The sequence below is a fragment of the Pelophylax lessonae genome, assembly GCF_965119305.1.
Source record: "Pelophylax lessonae genome assembly, chromosome: 6".
NCBI classification, from domain to species: Eukaryota; Metazoa; Chordata; class Amphibia; order Anura; family Ranidae; genus Pelophylax; species Pelophylax lessonae.
In genome coordinates this window covers 254816696-254835128 of record NC_138773.1, presented here as the reverse complement: position 1 = coordinate 254835128, position 18433 = coordinate 254816696, and the positions used below count along the sequence as shown (strand labels likewise).

Here is an 18433-nt window from a genome sequence, read left to right as displayed (position 1 = left end):
CCTGCTGCCAGGACTGCATCATCACAGCGTGCCCCATGATCGACATGCTTGTATTACAGTGCCGTGTGCGAGTGTCTTATTACAATAAAATGTATTTTTAAACTTGCTGCACTGAGATTGGCGCTGCTCTCTTCTCCCCCTTGTAGTTACAAGACTGGTGGCTGTGGGGACAGAGGGCACAGCAGCCACCAGTCTAACAATCCGGATATGAATGGGAATAAGTACTAGTCACAAAAACAACTGTGATTTTCTCATTTTCAGCATGGGCATTTATTAACAATAACACCTTCTTTGAACATAACAAAGCACCTTTATAGACATTTTAACCTGTTGATCCAGCCAGTAAATCTGTTTTTTTTTTTTTTTTTTTTCAACTTCCTTAAGCCCCGGTTCACATTAGTGCAATCGCGGTGATCGCATGTAATTCGGAGCGCACTGCTCCTAAATTAAATGCGATCTCATGTGCGGTGCAAATTTCAGCCATACACTTTGTATGGCTGAATTCGCACCGCATCCGCACTAAACTCGCACATGAAGCTTTTTTTATCCGCAGCAGAATCGTATCGCATAGTGGTTCACACTAGTGCGATCCGATTCTGTGCGAACTTGCAGATCGCACTGCGATATGTGATCGCAACTGGGGTTGTCGTTAACTTTTAATTGACACCCCCTGCGTATCGCATATGGCAGTGTGAACTGCCAGAGGTGCGGATGCGATGCGGGATCACGCTGCATATTCGCAGCGTTCCCGCATCGTGCAAATGTGAACCAGCACTAAAAGAAGATCTGTTACCAGATCAGCACTCGCTCCCATTAAACCTCAACAGTGTATGTTAAATAAAATAAATATTTATTTTTGTTCAAAGGCCATTAAAATATGGCTTTTCCCATGCAGGGTGTTACATCCAGGTTTGAGCCCTCTCCCCTCTCCATTGTGCAGCATGACCTCTGTCCTGTTCAGTATAATCACAGTCCAGACCTGTAGCTTGTTATTTAGGGCACAGAGAGTGGAAAAGGTCAGCTTGTGTGGTGAATGGATTGCAACCTGAAAAGAGCGCTTTCATTCGCAAAAACACACAGTATGATATCAATCTTGCTTTAATTCAATGCATAAAAGGTGTCCTAATATTTGATATGCACATGCTTATAATATAATGCCATAGCATAAATTACCACTAAAAGAATCTGAAAGCCACCATAAAAATAAATCTGTGATCCAGGCAATAACTAAAATTGTTTCTGAAGATATTAATATTATTTAATGGTGACAGGTCCACAGAGTGAATGGAAGTTTTGGCAAATGTTTACTTCCCATTGTTGCCGTTTTTTGCCATATTCATGACTTGTGCTTGCACATGCTATTCTTTGCTTTTAGTCGGAAACCAATTTAAGCAAGGAAATGGAAGCAGTGATGAAAGATATCAAGAGCACCACTCAAAAAAAGTACACAGACTACAGCAAGACCTTGGGTTCCCCTGACAATGACTTTCTGTTCATGTACTCTGTTGCTCGGTAAGTCTCCTGTTTACTCTGAAATCAAACACCTTGCCCAGCAACCTATCATTAATAGTATATCAAGAATTAGAGGCAACTTAGCGAGACCCAACAAACACCAAAAAAAAAAAAAAGTTTATCCCCTGGAGTTCCACTTTTTAAGAATTTTGCAGTACTACTTACATACCATGCACAGCCTGATTTACATTATGAAGTGGTAGTGTTAGAACTCTGACAAGGAATGTTTAAATAATACTAAAAGAAAATATAAAGGAAGTCCTGTAAAAACCCTTCCAAATGTATAATTCATTTTTAGCTATAGTGCCTTGAAAAAGTATTCATACCCCTTGAAATTTTCCACATTTTGTCATGTTACAGCAAAAAACGTAAATGTATTTTATTGGGATTTTATGTGATAGACCAACACAAAGTGACACATAATTAGTAAATAGAGTCCACTGGCCACCTGTGTGTAATTTAATCTCAGTATAAATACAGCTGTTCTGTGAAGCCTTCAGAGGTTTGTTAGATAAACCTTAGTAAACCAACGGCATCATGAAGGCCAAGGAACACACCAGACAGGTCAGGGATAAAGTTTAAAGCAGGGTTAGGTTGTAAAAAAAAAATATCCCAAGCTTTAAATATCTCATGGAGCACTGTTCAATCCATCATCTGAAAATGGAAAGAGTATGGCGCGACTGCAAACCTACTAAGACATGGCCGTCCACCTAAACTAACAGGCCGGGCAAGGAGAGCATTAATCAGAGAAGCAGCCAAGATGCCCATGGTAACTCTGGAGGAGCTGCAGAGATCCACAGCTCAGGTGGGAAAATCTGTCCACAGGACAACTATTAGGCCTCATGCACACAGAGCGTTTTTGCCGCTGCTTTTAGGAGCGTCAGATGTTTTTTTTTTTTGCATCTTAAAAATACCCCTCCATGTTATTTTATGGCCTCATGCACACACAGACATTTTGAAGCTGTAAGTGGCATAGGCATTTTCAAGCTGCAAAAAAAAACCAAGGCCAGCTGGTTCTGAGGACCAGCATTACAGCTGTAAAAATGTCTGACGCTGCTAAATATTACTTAGTGTTGTTTATACAGCGTTAAGCTGCGTCATACATTTTTTTTTTTTTATGTGAAATTCGCATCCAAGGCGGTGGGGGAGTCACCCCCAGGATTCATACCAAGCCCTTTGGGTGTGGTATGGATTTTAAGGGGACCCCATGCAAAAAAAAGGCAAGGAGTCCCCCTTAAAATCAATACCAGACCCTTATCTGAGCATGCAGCCCGGCAAGTCAGGGAAGGGGACGAGCGAGCAGCCCCATCCCCTCTTGGACCATACTCATTCTTATGGAGGGTGGGATCTGGGGGACCCCCCTTGTTACAGGGGACGTCCAGATTCCGATAAGTCCTCTGCCTGCAGACCCCATCCCCCCATGTGAATGAGTATGGGGTACATTGTACCCCTACACTTTCACCCCAAAAAGGCAATGTAATGTAAATAATGACAAGAGACGGTTTTGAGAAGTCCTTTATTAAAAGTCTTCCTCCAATCTTCTCTCTGGCCTTCTCCCTCTGGTCTTCCTCCCCTGGTGTTGTCACGCATCGTCAGGTGATGACACCAGGGGGGCAGGGTCTCTGGGTGATGTCACCCGGTGGCCACACCCATTGGCTGTATAAGAAGCCGCAAAGAGCGGAGCTGCATTAATCACGGGAGACATCATCTGAGGAGGACCGGGTTGGCAGCGGAGAAGACCGGAATGAGGAGATCGGAGAAAGATTTTTAATAAAGGACTTTTCAAAGCCGTCTCTTTTTTTGGGTTGAATGGGTAGAAGTATAATGTACCCCATACTCATTCACATGGGGGGGGGGGGCTGGGATCTGGGGTGCCCCCTTGTTACAGCGGGAGTCCAGATTCTGATAAGTCCCCTGCCCGCAGACCCCCACAATCCCTGCCCAGGGATGTCGGGAAGAGGCCCTTGTCCCCATCAATATGGGGGGGGGGTGCAGAGCCCCCCCCCTTCCCCCAAAGCACCCACTTCCTAATGTATGGCCTGGTACGGTCCAGGAGGGGGTGGGGCCGCTGGCTCGTCCCCTACCCTTTACTGACCTGTCGGGCTGCATGCTCGAATAAGGGTCTGGCAAGTGTTTTGGGGGTGACCCAACGCCGTTTTTTTGTGTGGGGTTCCCCTCAAAATCCATACCAGACCCCAAAGGCCCTGCTATGGAACCTGGGGGGGACCCCTACACCATTTTTTTTTTCCATTTTGGCGTGGAGTTACCCCTCAAGATCCTCAGAGCGCAAAACTCACCACAAGTCGGATCATCATGATCCGACTTGGATGCGACTTTCATTCAAATCAATGGGCTTAAATCCGTATCATAGATGGCTCATAGGCAACCATTGATTTTGAATAGAGGCAGAAAAAAGCTGCTAAAAGCTAACGAGGCTAAACCCGCATTAACGCCAATGGAAAAAGCTACTAAAAGCACATTTTTACAGCTTCTTTTTCCTGGCATTAGTAGTGGCTCTGCAGCTCGTTTTTTTCCAACGCCCTGTGTGCATTCCACAAATCTGGCCTTTATGGAAGAGTGGCAAGAAGAAAGCCATAAGAAGTCCCGTTTGCAGTTTGAGAAGCCATGTGGGGGACACAGCAAGCAGAAGGTGTCCTGGTCAGATGAGATCACAATGTAACTTTTTCGCCTAAAAGCAAAACGCTATTTGTGGCAGAAAACTAACACTGCACATCACCCTGAACACACCACCCCCACCGTGAAACATGGTGGTTGCAGCATCATGTTGTGGGGATACTTTTCTTTAGCAGGGATAGGGAAGCTGGTCAGAGTTGATGGGAAGATGGATGGAGCCAAATACAAGGCAAATCTTAGAAGAAAATCTGTTAGTCTGCAAAAGCCTTAAAACTGGGGCACAGGCTCACCTTCCAGCAGAACAATGACCCTAAGCATAGAGCCTGAGCTACAATTTAATGGTTTAGATCAGTGGTCCTCAACTCCGGTCCTCAGGGCCCACTAACAGGCCAGATTTTAAGTATTACCTTGGGGAGATGCAGACTAGAGTACTGCAATCACTGAGCAGCAAATTATATCACCTGGGATGGATTTCAGTTATCTTGCAAACCTGACCTGTTGGTGGGCCCTGAGGACCAGGGTTGAGGACCACTGGTTTAGATCATGGGTGTCCAACCTGCGGCCCTCCAGCTGTTGCGGAACTACAGGACCCATGAGGCATTAAAAAGAAAGTCCCATGAGGCATTGCAAAGTTGATAGTTGCAAGCATGACTCTCAAAGGCAGAGGCATGATGGGACTTGTAGTTCAGCAACAGCTGGAGGGCCACAGGTTGGACACCTATGGTTTAGATCAAAGTATATTAATGTGTTAGAATGGCCCCGTCAAAGTCCAGACCTAAATCCAATTGAGAATATGTGGCAAGACATAAACATTGCTGTTCACAGACACTCTCCATTTAATCTGACAGAGCTTGAGCTGTTTTGCAAAGAATAGGCAAAAATTTCACTCTCTCTAGATGTGGAAAGCTGGTAGCGACATACCCAAAAAGACTTGCAGCTGTAATTACAGTGAAAGGTGGTTTTGCAAAGCATTGACTCAGGGGAGCTGAATACAAATGCAGGACACACTTTTCAGATATTTTTGTAAAAAAAAAATTGAAAAACATTTATCTTTTTGCTTCCACTCTACAACTATGTGTCACTTTGTGTTGGTCTATCACATAAAAAAACAATAAAATACATTTACGTTTTTTGTTGTAACATGACAAAATGTGGAAAATTTCAAGGGGTATGAATACTTTTTCAAGGCACTGTATAAACAGTAATTTTAACCAGTAATAGTGAAACAGTGATGTTAGAAAACAATGCACAGTTCTATTATGTATTCATGCAAATGACTAGTCAGATCTTTACTTTCCTAGCAGATCCATGGTAAGCATTTTGGAAAAGATCATAAGAATGACTTCTGCATTTATAAAAACGGAACTATAACAGAACCAAAAAACAGCATTCTGCTCCTATGCATTTAATTTCTGCCAATGTTTTCATTGCGCCAACTGTAGACATTTTGCAAGCCGTGCGAATCGCCTGAGGAGCGGTAAATTCCCAGCGGATGCCCTTATCAGCAGAAACCAGATGCAACCCTGAGCAAGAGCATTATCAATTTTAAATTGCCTTTTTTCCTTGGAGCAGAGCGGATTAAAACATTCCTTTGGAAATGGGTGGTATTAGCAGCACAAACTTAGTGATGGTAATACATAGAGGCTGTCTTCTGTGAGCAATGGAAAAATATCTCTAAAGAGCCTGAGAAATTGTTGCTGACATAAGATTTCAGGACCATTGCCTGCATTCATTTTGTATTCATGAAATCTTATTTAAGAAGCTTGAAGAGTTAAATGACGTCATTGGTATCTGCTGGTATACCTGAATCACGAGCACATTTCAGCCATATATTTTGTCACTATTACAGACGTTTTCGCAATTTTTTTTTTATACAGGAAATGTTCTTGAAACATGGGATATTTTTGCAGGAGGAAATACAAATGTTGCTAATCGCCATTCTGCCTTTGCAAACTGTGGGCCTTAAGGTTTATATGGAAATTGGTGCCTTGCTTACAGTCAGTAAGACGGCGAGGAGGCGATATGTCGCCTTCTTTCCGCTTATTTGAACCCTGTAAATACTGAGCCATGAAGGCGCAACTGTGTGCATTGCATGTGATCGCAGAACGGATGTGGCACAGTCTAATACAATTGGATGGGGCACATATATAGCAGCAGTACAGGGTACAAGGGCCCAGGCTACAAAGCAAAGCATCATGGGATTTGAACAACCCTGTCCGATTTGTCTTTGCAGCTTGGTGGTGGGGGGGGGGGGGGGTGATGATTGGTGACAGTTTGGCAGTCATGCTCAACCACCATTTCTCACCATCCTCCCAAGTGAAAGTGTAATCGAGCCCAAAGTGTTTGAAAGTCCAAGAACACATTAAATTTCTTGCAGCTTACAAGTTGGATGTGGTGGTTGCATGCATTTGTTTATTTTTCTGCCCCCCCCCCCCTTTATTTTGACCTTGTGATCCTTCCAGAAAAACACACTTCCACTCACTCACTGTACTGTTTCTATGAAGGACCTACAGAACTTAAGAACACCTCCGCCGCTCCTCTTCCCTGGAACATGGAGGGAGGTGTTTTGTAGTCCACTCATTTCTGGGGACTATAGTAATTGTTAAGCATTCCACAGGGGTATAGAACACAGATTTCTGGCAGGATCAACAGGTATTTTTTCACCTATGGATCATATTTAGCAAAACCTTTTCAATAGTATATTTACATACCTAAATGGAACAAATTAGAGAAGTTCATTGTTAAAGTTTAAATGCCTTCACATATCGCCTGTTTTACCATCCCTATTCACACTGAATGAATATGCTTTAGATATGGTAAACACACACACAAATTAAACAACTTCTACCTAAATGGTATTTCAGCGAATTAACGTGCTTAGTGCAATTTTCTGTTATCAGAGGTTAATGTCCCAGGTCCCATAGAATTCAAGGTAGTGTCATAACAAAAGAAGCCTTGCTAATAAGATTTTCTACTTTTCAGCCAAGTGTGGTGAGGGATTAACTTTACAGTTGTTCACTGGAAGTGGCATGTACTGCTTTCAGTGGGTCATTTATTGGATATCTAGATCAGATGATATGAATAAACTTCCTGCCCTATTAGCTGCAATTTCCTGGGTTGCATTAACAATATGCTGATTGTAGTTTTCCAAGTCAGATTTGGTGTATGTTTCTTTTAGAGAGTTAACTTGTTATGACTGAAGTTGAGAACCCTTGACAGTGATTTTGCTGATCATAGAAATACCTTGTTATTAACAGCGGTTTCTCTTGTATCAATAGAACAAATCTAGAATTGGAACTTGTCCACCGTGGAGACAATCTATGCTCTGGAGGAGCTAGTGCTGGAGGGAAAAGATCTTGCCTGAGTAAGTTTAAATTTAAGCAAAACATGTTTACTCAACTTTTATTTTAGTTTAATGAAACTGTTGTCACTTTGTCCGTAATTAAGAGGACATTTCTCTAATGGAGCCACAGATAGAAATCAAAATCAAATAGGTGCTCTAATGCTCCCCAAAACTAGAAAAAAAATGTTTTGGCTGGGCATACTTTTTAACATGTAAACATAGTCAAGCAGATATAATTTTTCAGTCCTTTTCATCAAGGCTGTGCATATGTTTGTTTGATCCCGATGCCCAACTTAAAGTGATTGTAAAGTATGTATGTGTGTGTATAGGTGTGTATAGGTGTGTATGTGTGTATATATATATATATATATATATATATATATATATATATATATATATATATAATATATATTTTGTGTGTATGTATACAGTACAGACCAAAAGTTTGGACACACCTTCTCATTCAAAGAGTTTTCTTTATTTTCATGACTATGAAAATTGCAGAGTCACACTTCAAGAGGAAGTCACCTAAAATGGTCTTCCAACAGTCTTGAAGGAGTTCCCAGAGATGCTTAGCACTTGTTGGCCCTTTTGCCTTCACTCTGCGGTCCAGCACACCCCAAACCACATTGATTGGGTTCAGGTCCGGTGACTGTGGAGGCCAGGTCATCTGGCGCAGCACCCCATCACTCTCCTTCTTGGTAAAATAGCCCTTACACAGCCTGGAGGTGTTTGGGGGTCATTGTCCTGTTGAAAAATAAATGATGGTCCAACTAAACGCAAACCGGATGGAATAGCATGCCGCTGCAAGATGCTATGGTAGCCATGCTGGTTCAGTATGCCTTCAATTTTGAATAAATCCCCAACAGTGTCACCAGCAAAGCACCATCACACCTCCTCCTCCATGCTTCACGGTGGGAACCAGGCATTTAGTGTCCATCCGTTCACCTTTTCTGCGTCGCACAAAGACACGGTAATTGGAACCAAAGATCTCAAATTTGGACCAAAGCACAGATTTCCACCGGTCTAATGTCCATTCCTTGTGTTCTTTAGCCCAAACAAGTCTTTTCTGCTTGTTGCCTTTCTTTAGCAGTGGTTTCCTAGCAGATATTCTACCATGAAGGCCTGATTCACACAGTCTCCTCTTAATAGTTGTTCTAGAGATGTGTCTGCTGCTAGAACTCCGTGTGCCATTGACCTGGTCTCTAATCTGAGCTGCTGTTAACCTGCGATTTCTGAGGCTGGTGACTCGGATGAACTTATCCTCTGCAGCAGAGGTGTCTCTTGGTCTTCCTTTCCTGGGGAGGTCCGCATGTGAGCCAGTTTCTTTATAGCGCTTGATGGTTTTTGTAAATGCACTTGGGGACACTTTCAAAGTTTTCCCAATTTTTCGGACTGACTGACCTTCTGGCCACTCGTTTTCCTGTACTTAGCTGTTTTTTCTTGCCATAATACAAATTCTAACAGTCTATTCAGTAGGACTATCAGCTGTGTATCCACCTGACTTCGGCACAACACAACTGATGGTCCCAACCCCATTTATAAGGCAAGAAATCACACTTTTATTAAACCTGACAGGGCACACCTGTGAAGTGAAAACCATTTCAGGTGACTACCTCTTGAAGTGTGACTCTACAATTTTCATAGTCATAAAAATAAAGAAAACTCTTTGAATGAGAAGCTGTGTCCAAACTTTTGGTCTGTACTGTATATAGATATAAATATATATATATATATATATTTCTTTTTTTGTGTGTGTGTGTGTATGTATGTATGTGTATATATATATATATATATATATATATATATATATATATATCTATATCTTATACAAGATTTATAGAACGCCAACAGTTTGAACAGCGGTTTACAATGTAGAGGGGGGACAGTACAAGTACAATACAGAAAGGACAGGAGGGCCCTGTTCTTTGAGCTTACAATCTAAAGGGAGGGGGAGATGGTACAAAAGGTAATAGCTGCAGTGGGGTGATCTAGATAGAGGTGGCCCAGGTGCAGTTTGTAGGTGGAGGTGGGGAAGGCATCCTTGAAGAAGTGAGTTTTCAGGGATCGCCTAAAGGAAGACAGGGTAGGGACTGACCGGACATACTGGGGCAGGGAGTTCCAGAGAATGAGAGAGGCTCTGGAGAAATCCTGGAGGCAAGCATGGGAGGAGGTAACAAGGGAGCTAGAGCGCAGGAGGTCCTGGGAGGAGCGGAGAGGACAATTTGGGCGATATCTGCAGAGGAGGTTAGTGATGTAGCTGGGGGCGATGCTATGGATGACCTTGTATGTTGTGGTTAGTATTTTGAATTTTATACTAGACTAAAGGGGGGATAGCCTGTGTAAGGGTAGGCCAGCGAGGAGAATGTTGCTGTAGTCAAGGTGGGAAATAACCAAGGAGTGATTAAGTTGTTTTGTGGTGTCGTTAGGAAGGGGCGAATTCTGGAAATGTTGCAGAGGTTAAAGCGGCAAGATGTAGCAAGTGATTAGATGTGGGGGCTGAAGGAGAGTCCAGAGTCTAGGATTACACCCAGCACCCTGGCACGTGTGGAGGGACCAATGGTTGTGCCATTGATATTGATGATAGTCATGGGGAGGGGATCGGGCAGGAGGAAATATTACAAGCTCAGTTTTAGGAAAATTAATTTGAGGAAGTGGTGTGACATCCATACTAATATGTCGCTCTCTAAGTTTGTGATACGTGAGGAGATTGAGGGGGTAAGTTGAGTGAAGAGATAGATCTGGGTGTCATTAGCATACAAGTGGTATTGGAAGCCATGGGAGGTTATCAACTGGCCCAGCGAAGAGATATAGAACGAGAGTAGGAGGGCCCAAGGACAGAGCCTTTGAGTACTCCAAAAGAAAGAGCAAGAGGAGTGGAGGAGATGGTATCACTGAAAGTGCGCTGAGATGGAGGTTGGCGGAGAACCATGAAAGAGCAGAATCATGGAGGCCAAGGGAGTGAAATTTGTTGAGGAGGAGCGGTTGGTCAACTGTGTCGAAGGCAGCAGAAAGGTCCAAGATGATGAGTATGGAGTACTGGCCAATGGTTTTAGCAGTTTCAGTGGAATGTTGTGGACGGAAGCCAGACTGTCGAGCAGGGGTGTCAAACTCAATTTCATCTCAGGTCGTATCCGCATTATGACTTCTCGCAAAGGGCTGGTTGTATCTGTAAGACTAGATGTCCAGAGCACTCCACCCCTCCTTACATCAGATGTCAGGAAGCCCCCCTCCCTGTCAATACAGTGTAACCCCATTAATTTGTGCTGCTGCTGGGAAGAATCTGGGGGCGTTTCTGGGCAGAAAGTGCAGGATCTGGAGGAGGATCAGAGGAGGGCTGGAGCTCTCCTGCAGCTGCGAGGGCCACATGAATGGGCCTGGAAGGCTGGATTTTGCCCACGGGCCTTGTGTTTGACACGTGCTGTAGAGGATCGAGACGGATGTTGTAAGGAGCTAGCGACTCATGTTTGTGAACAAGGCGTTTTTTCACCCGGTTTGAAAAAAAATTTAAAACAAATACTGTAGCTGCCGACTTTTAATAAAAAGGACACCCTGCGCCAGAATCTTTACTGTGGGCAGCTGGACCTCATTTATTGGAGACGAATGGTTAGTCCCACATGGGTGTCTGATGGGGTTGGGTGCAGTAAGGGAGGAGTTGGCTGTCCTTTAGGCTCGGTTCACATATATGCCTATCGAATGCGTTTAGAACCGCATCTGATTCGCATAACATGAACCAGACAGGCTTTGAATGGAGCCAGTTCACATATATGCAGGCCGTTGACAGTGCAAATTAAATAAGGGTCCTGTGCATTTTACAGGTGCAACTAAGATGTCAAATTCGTACCTAAAGCGTGCCTGAGCCGCTGAATGGAAACTGCACTGGACTCTACACAGAAAACCAGCCTCTCCATCCTCCCAATAACCTCACTAGCCACCTGCTCAGCGAGCAGAGGACCCCAGTTCTGCCCAGAGGTTGACAGTTCTTCCCAGTGTTGCAATTTGCTCCTCCAGATCTCTAATGTGAGGTTCCAGAAGGGCAGCCCACTCACATCTGTCGCAGCGGTATCCATCCTGGAGCTGTTACTCCGTTAATGTATGCATGCGGCACACTGTGCACTGCACAAAACCTTCAATCTTGCTAGCACACATTTTCCCGGTTACAACAATAATACAACTAATAGAAAATGTCAGATATACTTACTGGTCAGAAGACTCGTGTTATAATCTGTTTTAAACTCTGGTTTTTAACTCACCACTTAGTCAAGGTCCACTACGTCAAAGATCCAGCAAGCAAAAAGGTGACAAGCTCACGAAAGAGCAAGCACAGAAAGGAGTCCTGCAGAAATTTTGATAGAACCTGAAGCACCTATGACCAATTGACCATTCCCCTTAATTAGTAGTCTGAAGGAAGGCAAGAAAGAGGAAAAAAAAAAGGCTATTTAAAAAGTGACAGAAAAAAGAACCCCAACAAAAAAAACTGCAAGAAAAGAGCCCCTAAAAATGCAAACAGCCGCCATCAGTCAAAAGCAACTGTCCATCACTCCACTCAAATTTCCCACTCTTCAGCTTCCAAACTGCAAATCCAGCAAGCGTCTTGACTGTTCGATCTACTTTAAGATTCTGGTCTCAACTGTTCAATCTCTTTTTAGATCATTGATCTATTTTTAGATTCTGGTCTCAACTGTTCGATCTATTTTTAGATCCTGGTCTCAACTGTTTGATCTATTTTTAGATCATGGATCTATTAATAGATCTTGGTCTCAGCTGTTTGATCTATGTTTAGATCATGGATCTATTTTTAGATCCTGGTCTAAACTGTTCGATCTATTTTTAGATCATTGATCTATTTTTAGATCCTGCTCTCAACAGTTCGGTCTATTTTTAGATCATGGATCTATTTTTAGATCCTGATCTCAACTGTTTGATCTATTTTTAGATCCTGGATCTATTTTTAGATCCTGGTCACAACTGTTCGTTCTATTTTTAGATCATTGATCTATTTTTAGATCCTGGTCACAACTGTTGATCTATTTTTAGATCATGGATCTATTTTTAGATCCTGGTCACAACTGTTCGTTCTAATTTTAGATCATTGATCTATTTTTAGATCCTGGTCACAACTGTTCGATCTATTTTTAGATCACGGATCTATTTTTAGATCCTGGTCTCAACTGTTCGATCTATTTTTAGATCCTGGTCTCAACTGTTCGATCTATATTTAGATCATTGATCTATATTTAGATCATTGATCTATTTTTAGATCCTGGTCTCAACTGTTCGATCTATATTTAGATCATTGATCTATTTTTAGATCCTGGTCTCAACTGTTCGATCTATATTTAGATCATTGATCTATTTTTAGATCCTGGTCTCAACTGTTCGATCTATATTTAGATCATGGATCTATTTTTAGATCCTGGTCTCAACTGTTCGATCTATTTTTAGATCATGGATCTATTTTTAGATCCTGGTCTCAACTGTTCGATCTATTTTTAGATCCTGGTCTCAACAGTTCGATCTATTTTTAGATCCTGGTCTCAACTGTTTGATCTATTGTTAGATCCTGGTCTCAACAGTTCGATCTATTTTTAAATCCTGGTCTCAACTGTTTGATCTATTGTTAGATCCTGGTCTCAACTGTTCGATCTATTTTTAGATCATTGATCTTTTTTTAGATCCTGGTCTCAACTGTTCAATATATTTTTAGATCCTGGTCTTAACTGTTCAATCCATTTTTAGATCATGACATCAATTCCGGCGCCGGCATAAAAAAACACTCCTGTTTTTTATTTGATTGATTTTTCGGGGGGTGGGGGTGGTTTTGTTGAAAATCCTGACATCATTTTTTTTTTAACTCCTAAAGACGAGATCGGGGGACTTATAGACCGCCGGTTCTCTCCATAAAGAGGACCTGTAATGCCCTATTTCTATTACGAGAGATGTTTACATTCCTTGTAATAGGAATAAAAGTGATCAAAAATAAAAAATTAAAGGGACAGTGTAAAAATAAAATAAAACAAAAATAATTAAAAGTGCCCCCCGTCCTCATGTGCTCGCAAGCAGAAGTGAACGCATATGTAAATGACATTCAAACCACACATGAGGTATCGCCACGAACATTAGAGTAAGAGCAATATTTCTAGCACTAGAACTCCTCTATAACTCTAAACTGTTAACCTGTAAACATTTTTAAAGCATAGCGTAGGGAGATTTTGAAGTACCGAAGTTTGACGCCATTCAACGAGTGTGCACATTTTTAAAACATGACATGTTGGGTATCTATGTACTCGGCATAACCTCATCTGTCACATTATACAAACAATTGGGGTAAATATTGTTTTTCTTTTTTTAATTAAAATAAGTGTTTTTTTCCCAGAATAAATTGTGTTTGAAAGATTTTTGTGCAAATACCATGTGACATAAAAAGTTGCAACAACTGCTATTTTTTTTCCCTAGGGTCTCTGCTATATATATATATTTTTTTTTTTTTCCCTATGCCACTGCTGTTATGGGTTAAGTGCCTTGATGTGTCACTTGCCCCCATAGGCTGGGAATATGGATGGTGGAGGATGGTGTGTGCTGTGTGTGAATGTGTGCATGTCGTGTGTGAATGATTGGCTGGTTGTCTTTTTTGCCTTTCGGAACCTCGTTGAAGTCTTGATAGACTTTGTCCTATGGACTGCCCTGTTCGGGTTCCGGGATGGGCCCCATTCTTGAGGGGCCCTTCCCTCCCTCCCTCCCCCTGATGGCCACAGTTGACTTACCACCGAGATTTGGTGCAGTGTTGTTTTGTTTTCTTATATCTGCTCTGTCATTGCCTTGTCATTGCTTCATGCCTTGGTTGTTGTACGTTATGTGTTTTACTACACAATTTAAAAATCAACACCTTTCAAAAAAAAAAAAAAATATATATATATATATATGGTAAACTTTTACTTTAAATGTATTTGTAATGCCAGTCTATTAGCCTTCAGCTTCCTTAGGTTCAGATGCTGATCTTCCCTGCATAAAATCCTTAAAGTGATTGTAAATGTTGGAATTTTTCTTAAAAATACCAAACATTATACTTTACAGCTCTGTGCAATTGTTTTGCACAGAGCAGCCCCAATCCTCCTTTTCCGGGGTGCCCTGCAACAACCACTGCAAAAACGGATGTTGTTCATTTACATCAGTTTACCTCTATTCAGGTCAGTTTAAACAGAACAGGACGGAGACTTTTTTCCTGTTCAAATGAATGGACCTGAATGGATGCAGGTGTAAACAGGTGATCATCTGTTTGCCCATAGAAATGCATTGCTGTCCATTTTTCATCTGTCAACGGATGGATGAAAAGCAGACAAACAGAGCGCCGTGTGCAAGGGGCCTTAGGCAAGAGGTGAGGAAAATCAAAAATATTATTGGATGGAAGATGAAGTTCATATTTACTGATACTGGGAACAGGTTCTTTTGAAAAAGGCAGCCTTTGGGCTGAGAGGAGTGCACCTCAGATCATGTGTGGCTGGTGGAGATCAATGCTGGAGGGCCCTGTGGATCCCTTGATTGCCAGCAAGCAGATAACCTTTGCCTAAGACAGGGTGGTAGGGATTTACTAAAACTGGTGCACAAAAAATCTGAAACTAATCAAAATAATCGATTATAAAAATGGTTATGAACTATTTATAATCGATTAGTTGGTCAGTGGATTAGTAAATTAATCTGAACACTATAAACCTATATGCTGCCTGTAAATGAGAAGCTTCACTGTAGCATGCATGAAAAACACTCAAGATCTGCAAAGCTTGATTGGCAATCAACCTAAAGCTTCCACTTTTACATTGTAACACCTTTTTTTTTACATTTGAAAGAAATTTCTTTCTACGGTATTCTGATTGTTGACTAAATTTATGTGGTATTAACCTCTAAAGTCAAGGACATCCTTGAAGAAAAAACACATGGTTTTGCCGCTGAGACTCTGTTCAGTCAATTAAGAGCCTGTGATCGAGGCACTCTTCTTCTGTATGTTTCACTGTGGTAGTAATGAGGTGTCTTTACTGTGATTAAGCACAGCACTCCATAATAGTCTTGTAAGAAGTGTTAACTTTGTCGATTAGATATTGCATTAAATAGAATGCAGTGTCCCAGGTGAGCTTTTACAGCAAAAAGCATCAGGGAAAAACGGTTGGAACAAATAGGTCAAGTACTGTTTTAGTAGATTGAGCTATGAGGACAGAACCACTGGGGAAATGTAAATGAGAAGTGATTGATGGACCTGCCTATGTCAGCTTTTGAAACAATGTGACAAGGTGAACAAGCTGTTTCTGCCTACTAAATTTAACTGCTCTCCCTCCCAGTGATGCTTTGATTTGTTCAGGCTGTTCATAATTGTGTTTGGTGTAGGTTACTAGGTTCCCTTTTAATTTACTTTTTTTGGTGACTGGGGCTGTTGTATTTTTTTATCTTAAAGTGTTTTTATCATAGTATATTAATTGAATATTATACCTCTGCACCTTCTAAAAGAACTTTCCAGAAGAGTGAAGAAATCCATGTTTTGTTAGTCCTCCTATGTAGCAGTCTGTAGCTGTTACAGCCCTTTTGCAAGCAGAAAGGCCACATCCCATAGTTACTTGCCTTACTAGGCTCTGGTGGGTTGGAGTTCACCAATGGCGCTTTTCCACTGCATGGAACCGAACGGTTCGGCTCGCTTTTGTGCTTTTCCGCTGCTGGTACCGCATGGTACGGTGTAGTTTCGGTACGGTACGGCGGCGCTTTTTCACTGCATGGAACCGAACGGTACGGCTCTCAAAAACAGTACCTACTCGATTGTGGTTCCAACAGGTACCATACCCGGTACCATATCCCACAATCCTTTGCATGCAGTCACTACTAGCCACTTGGGCGCATCAAGTGCTTGAGTGTTCATTCCATAGGCCAGAATAGACATAAATTAGGCGTTTAAAGGCATAAAATGAAAACCCAGGGCCAGAGAATTCAGGAGCGGGGCATTCCAATATCAAAAAAACGCTTGACACACCTAGACACTTCAAGCATTTTTGACGCTGGAATGCTTCTCTCAATGCTCTAGTCCTGTGTTTTTACATTTCTGCCTCTAAATACCTGTAAATGCCTTTGTGTGCATAAACACAGAGGCTAACATTGAGGGGCATTTAGAGGCAGAAAACCCCCCTTGCAAAACCCCTCTAAAAGCGGCATTTAAAATATCCTATGTGTATGAGGCCAAAGTTATTTTGCAGCTGGGAAACCAGTCTATGCAAGTATAACCTAATTACATTGCATGTCTCTTCTGCCAAAAAATGAATAGTTTACACTGAGGATGTGCAGTGTATAACTCGGTTCACTCTGTTGAATGCAGCCAGGAGCGCAGGAGTTGCATTACAAACGGACAACCAGTGGGAGAAGAAGAGAGGGACAACCATAGGAAGATGCGGAGAAACTGTTGTACATTTTGAAAAGAATGTAAAAAAAAAAATTTGGGGATTTGAAACCATTATAGTTCCCTTTTTTAAGCAATAAGAAAATGATCTATTGTTTGTATATATTGATATATTAAACATTTTCATGTGATTTGCAGTTTTTTACTGCTATTCACGTAGCTTAAATCTTTACTTCTGTAATTCTTTCTTGTACGACTACAATTATCAATAACTGCAGGTTTAGTTAACTGGGAAATGAGTGTGTTAATTGTTTAATCCATGCCATCAGATATCCAATTAGATGAGTGACTGCACTACATTAAATTTTAAACAGTGAATTCGGTTCATTAGTAATATAACCCACACAGGTATGTTTCCGTCATGACTTTAAAGTAGCAGAATCGCATATTAAAACGTCTTCTGGTTTTTGGTAATTATTTTTCCTTTACATTTTCAAAAATACTAAGTTATACATTGTTTAATAGAATTGTTTAAAATTCTATGTATAGAAATCTTTATTTTACTAATAAGCATTTTTAATGCAAGATGCATCTTCAACACTCAGGCTGCAGACTATTAAAGTCAGGCACTGCTTGAATGCTTGCTGGCAGACTCTATAAATGACTAGTTAAATTAAGTATGCCCCCTTCGAGCTATTTAACAAAGTTTAATCTGATTCCTGCTGATATTTATATGTATTGCACAGTAGCAGCGTTTGAACCTGTAAAAAGCATATATTCTGTTTGGAGATTGCCATCCACTAGCTGCAAGTAGAAAATATTGCACATTGAGAAGTATTAGTTCATATTCTATTTATTATAAGAACATTGGAGGAAAATGTTATACTTCTCAAAAAGGAACACATTAAAATCTCATCAGATCTCAATGGAGAAAAATATTGTGCTGGATATCTATACTGATATGACATGTGTTAGGAATGAAAGGATGCCACATCGTTTGATGGAGATGAAAATTATCAACCTACAGAGGGCTGAATTCAAAGACACCCCTAAAAATCAAAGTGAAAAAATAATGCAGCAGGCTAGTCCGTTTTGCAAAAATATTTTTCTAACTGTTCTAAACTAGTTTTGCATTTGGCTGGGGTCAGTGTCACTACTGGTAGCATAAGGCGATACCTGGACCCTATAGAGGTTGCACAGGCAGACCAACTCCTCCAGGATGGCACATCAATATGTGCCATTGCCAGAAGGTTTGCTGTGTCTCCTAGCACAGTTTCAAGAGCATGGAGGAGATTCTAGGAGACAGGCAGTTACTCTAGGAGAGCTGGACAGGGCCGTAGAAGGTCCTTAACCCTTCAGCAGGACCGGTATCTGCTCCTTTGTGCAAGGAGGAACAGGATGAGCACTGCCAGAGCCCTACAAAATTACCTCCAGCAGGCCACTGATGTGACTATCTCTGACCAAACAATCAGAAACCGACTTCATGAGGGTGGCCTGAGGGCCTGACATCCTCTAGTGGGCCCTGTGCTCACTGCCCAGCACAGTGGAGCTCGATTGGCATCTGCCATTGAACA

General features: G+C 41.6%; 1 protein-coding gene across 1 annotated transcript in view; it reads left to right on the top strand.

Annotated features, from left to right (window-relative positions):
* UBR3 (ubiquitin protein ligase E3 component n-recognin 3) overlaps positions 1–18433 on the top strand; it is a 390465-nt gene that overhangs the window by 290676 nt on the left and 81356 nt on the right. The window contains exons 29-30 of the mRNA XM_082260312.1: positions 1376–1512; positions 7425–7510. Of these exons, the coding sequence (XP_082116438.1) occupies positions 1376–1512; positions 7425–7510 (223 nt within the window). The remainder of the gene's footprint in view (positions 1–1375; positions 1513–7424; positions 7511–18433) is intronic.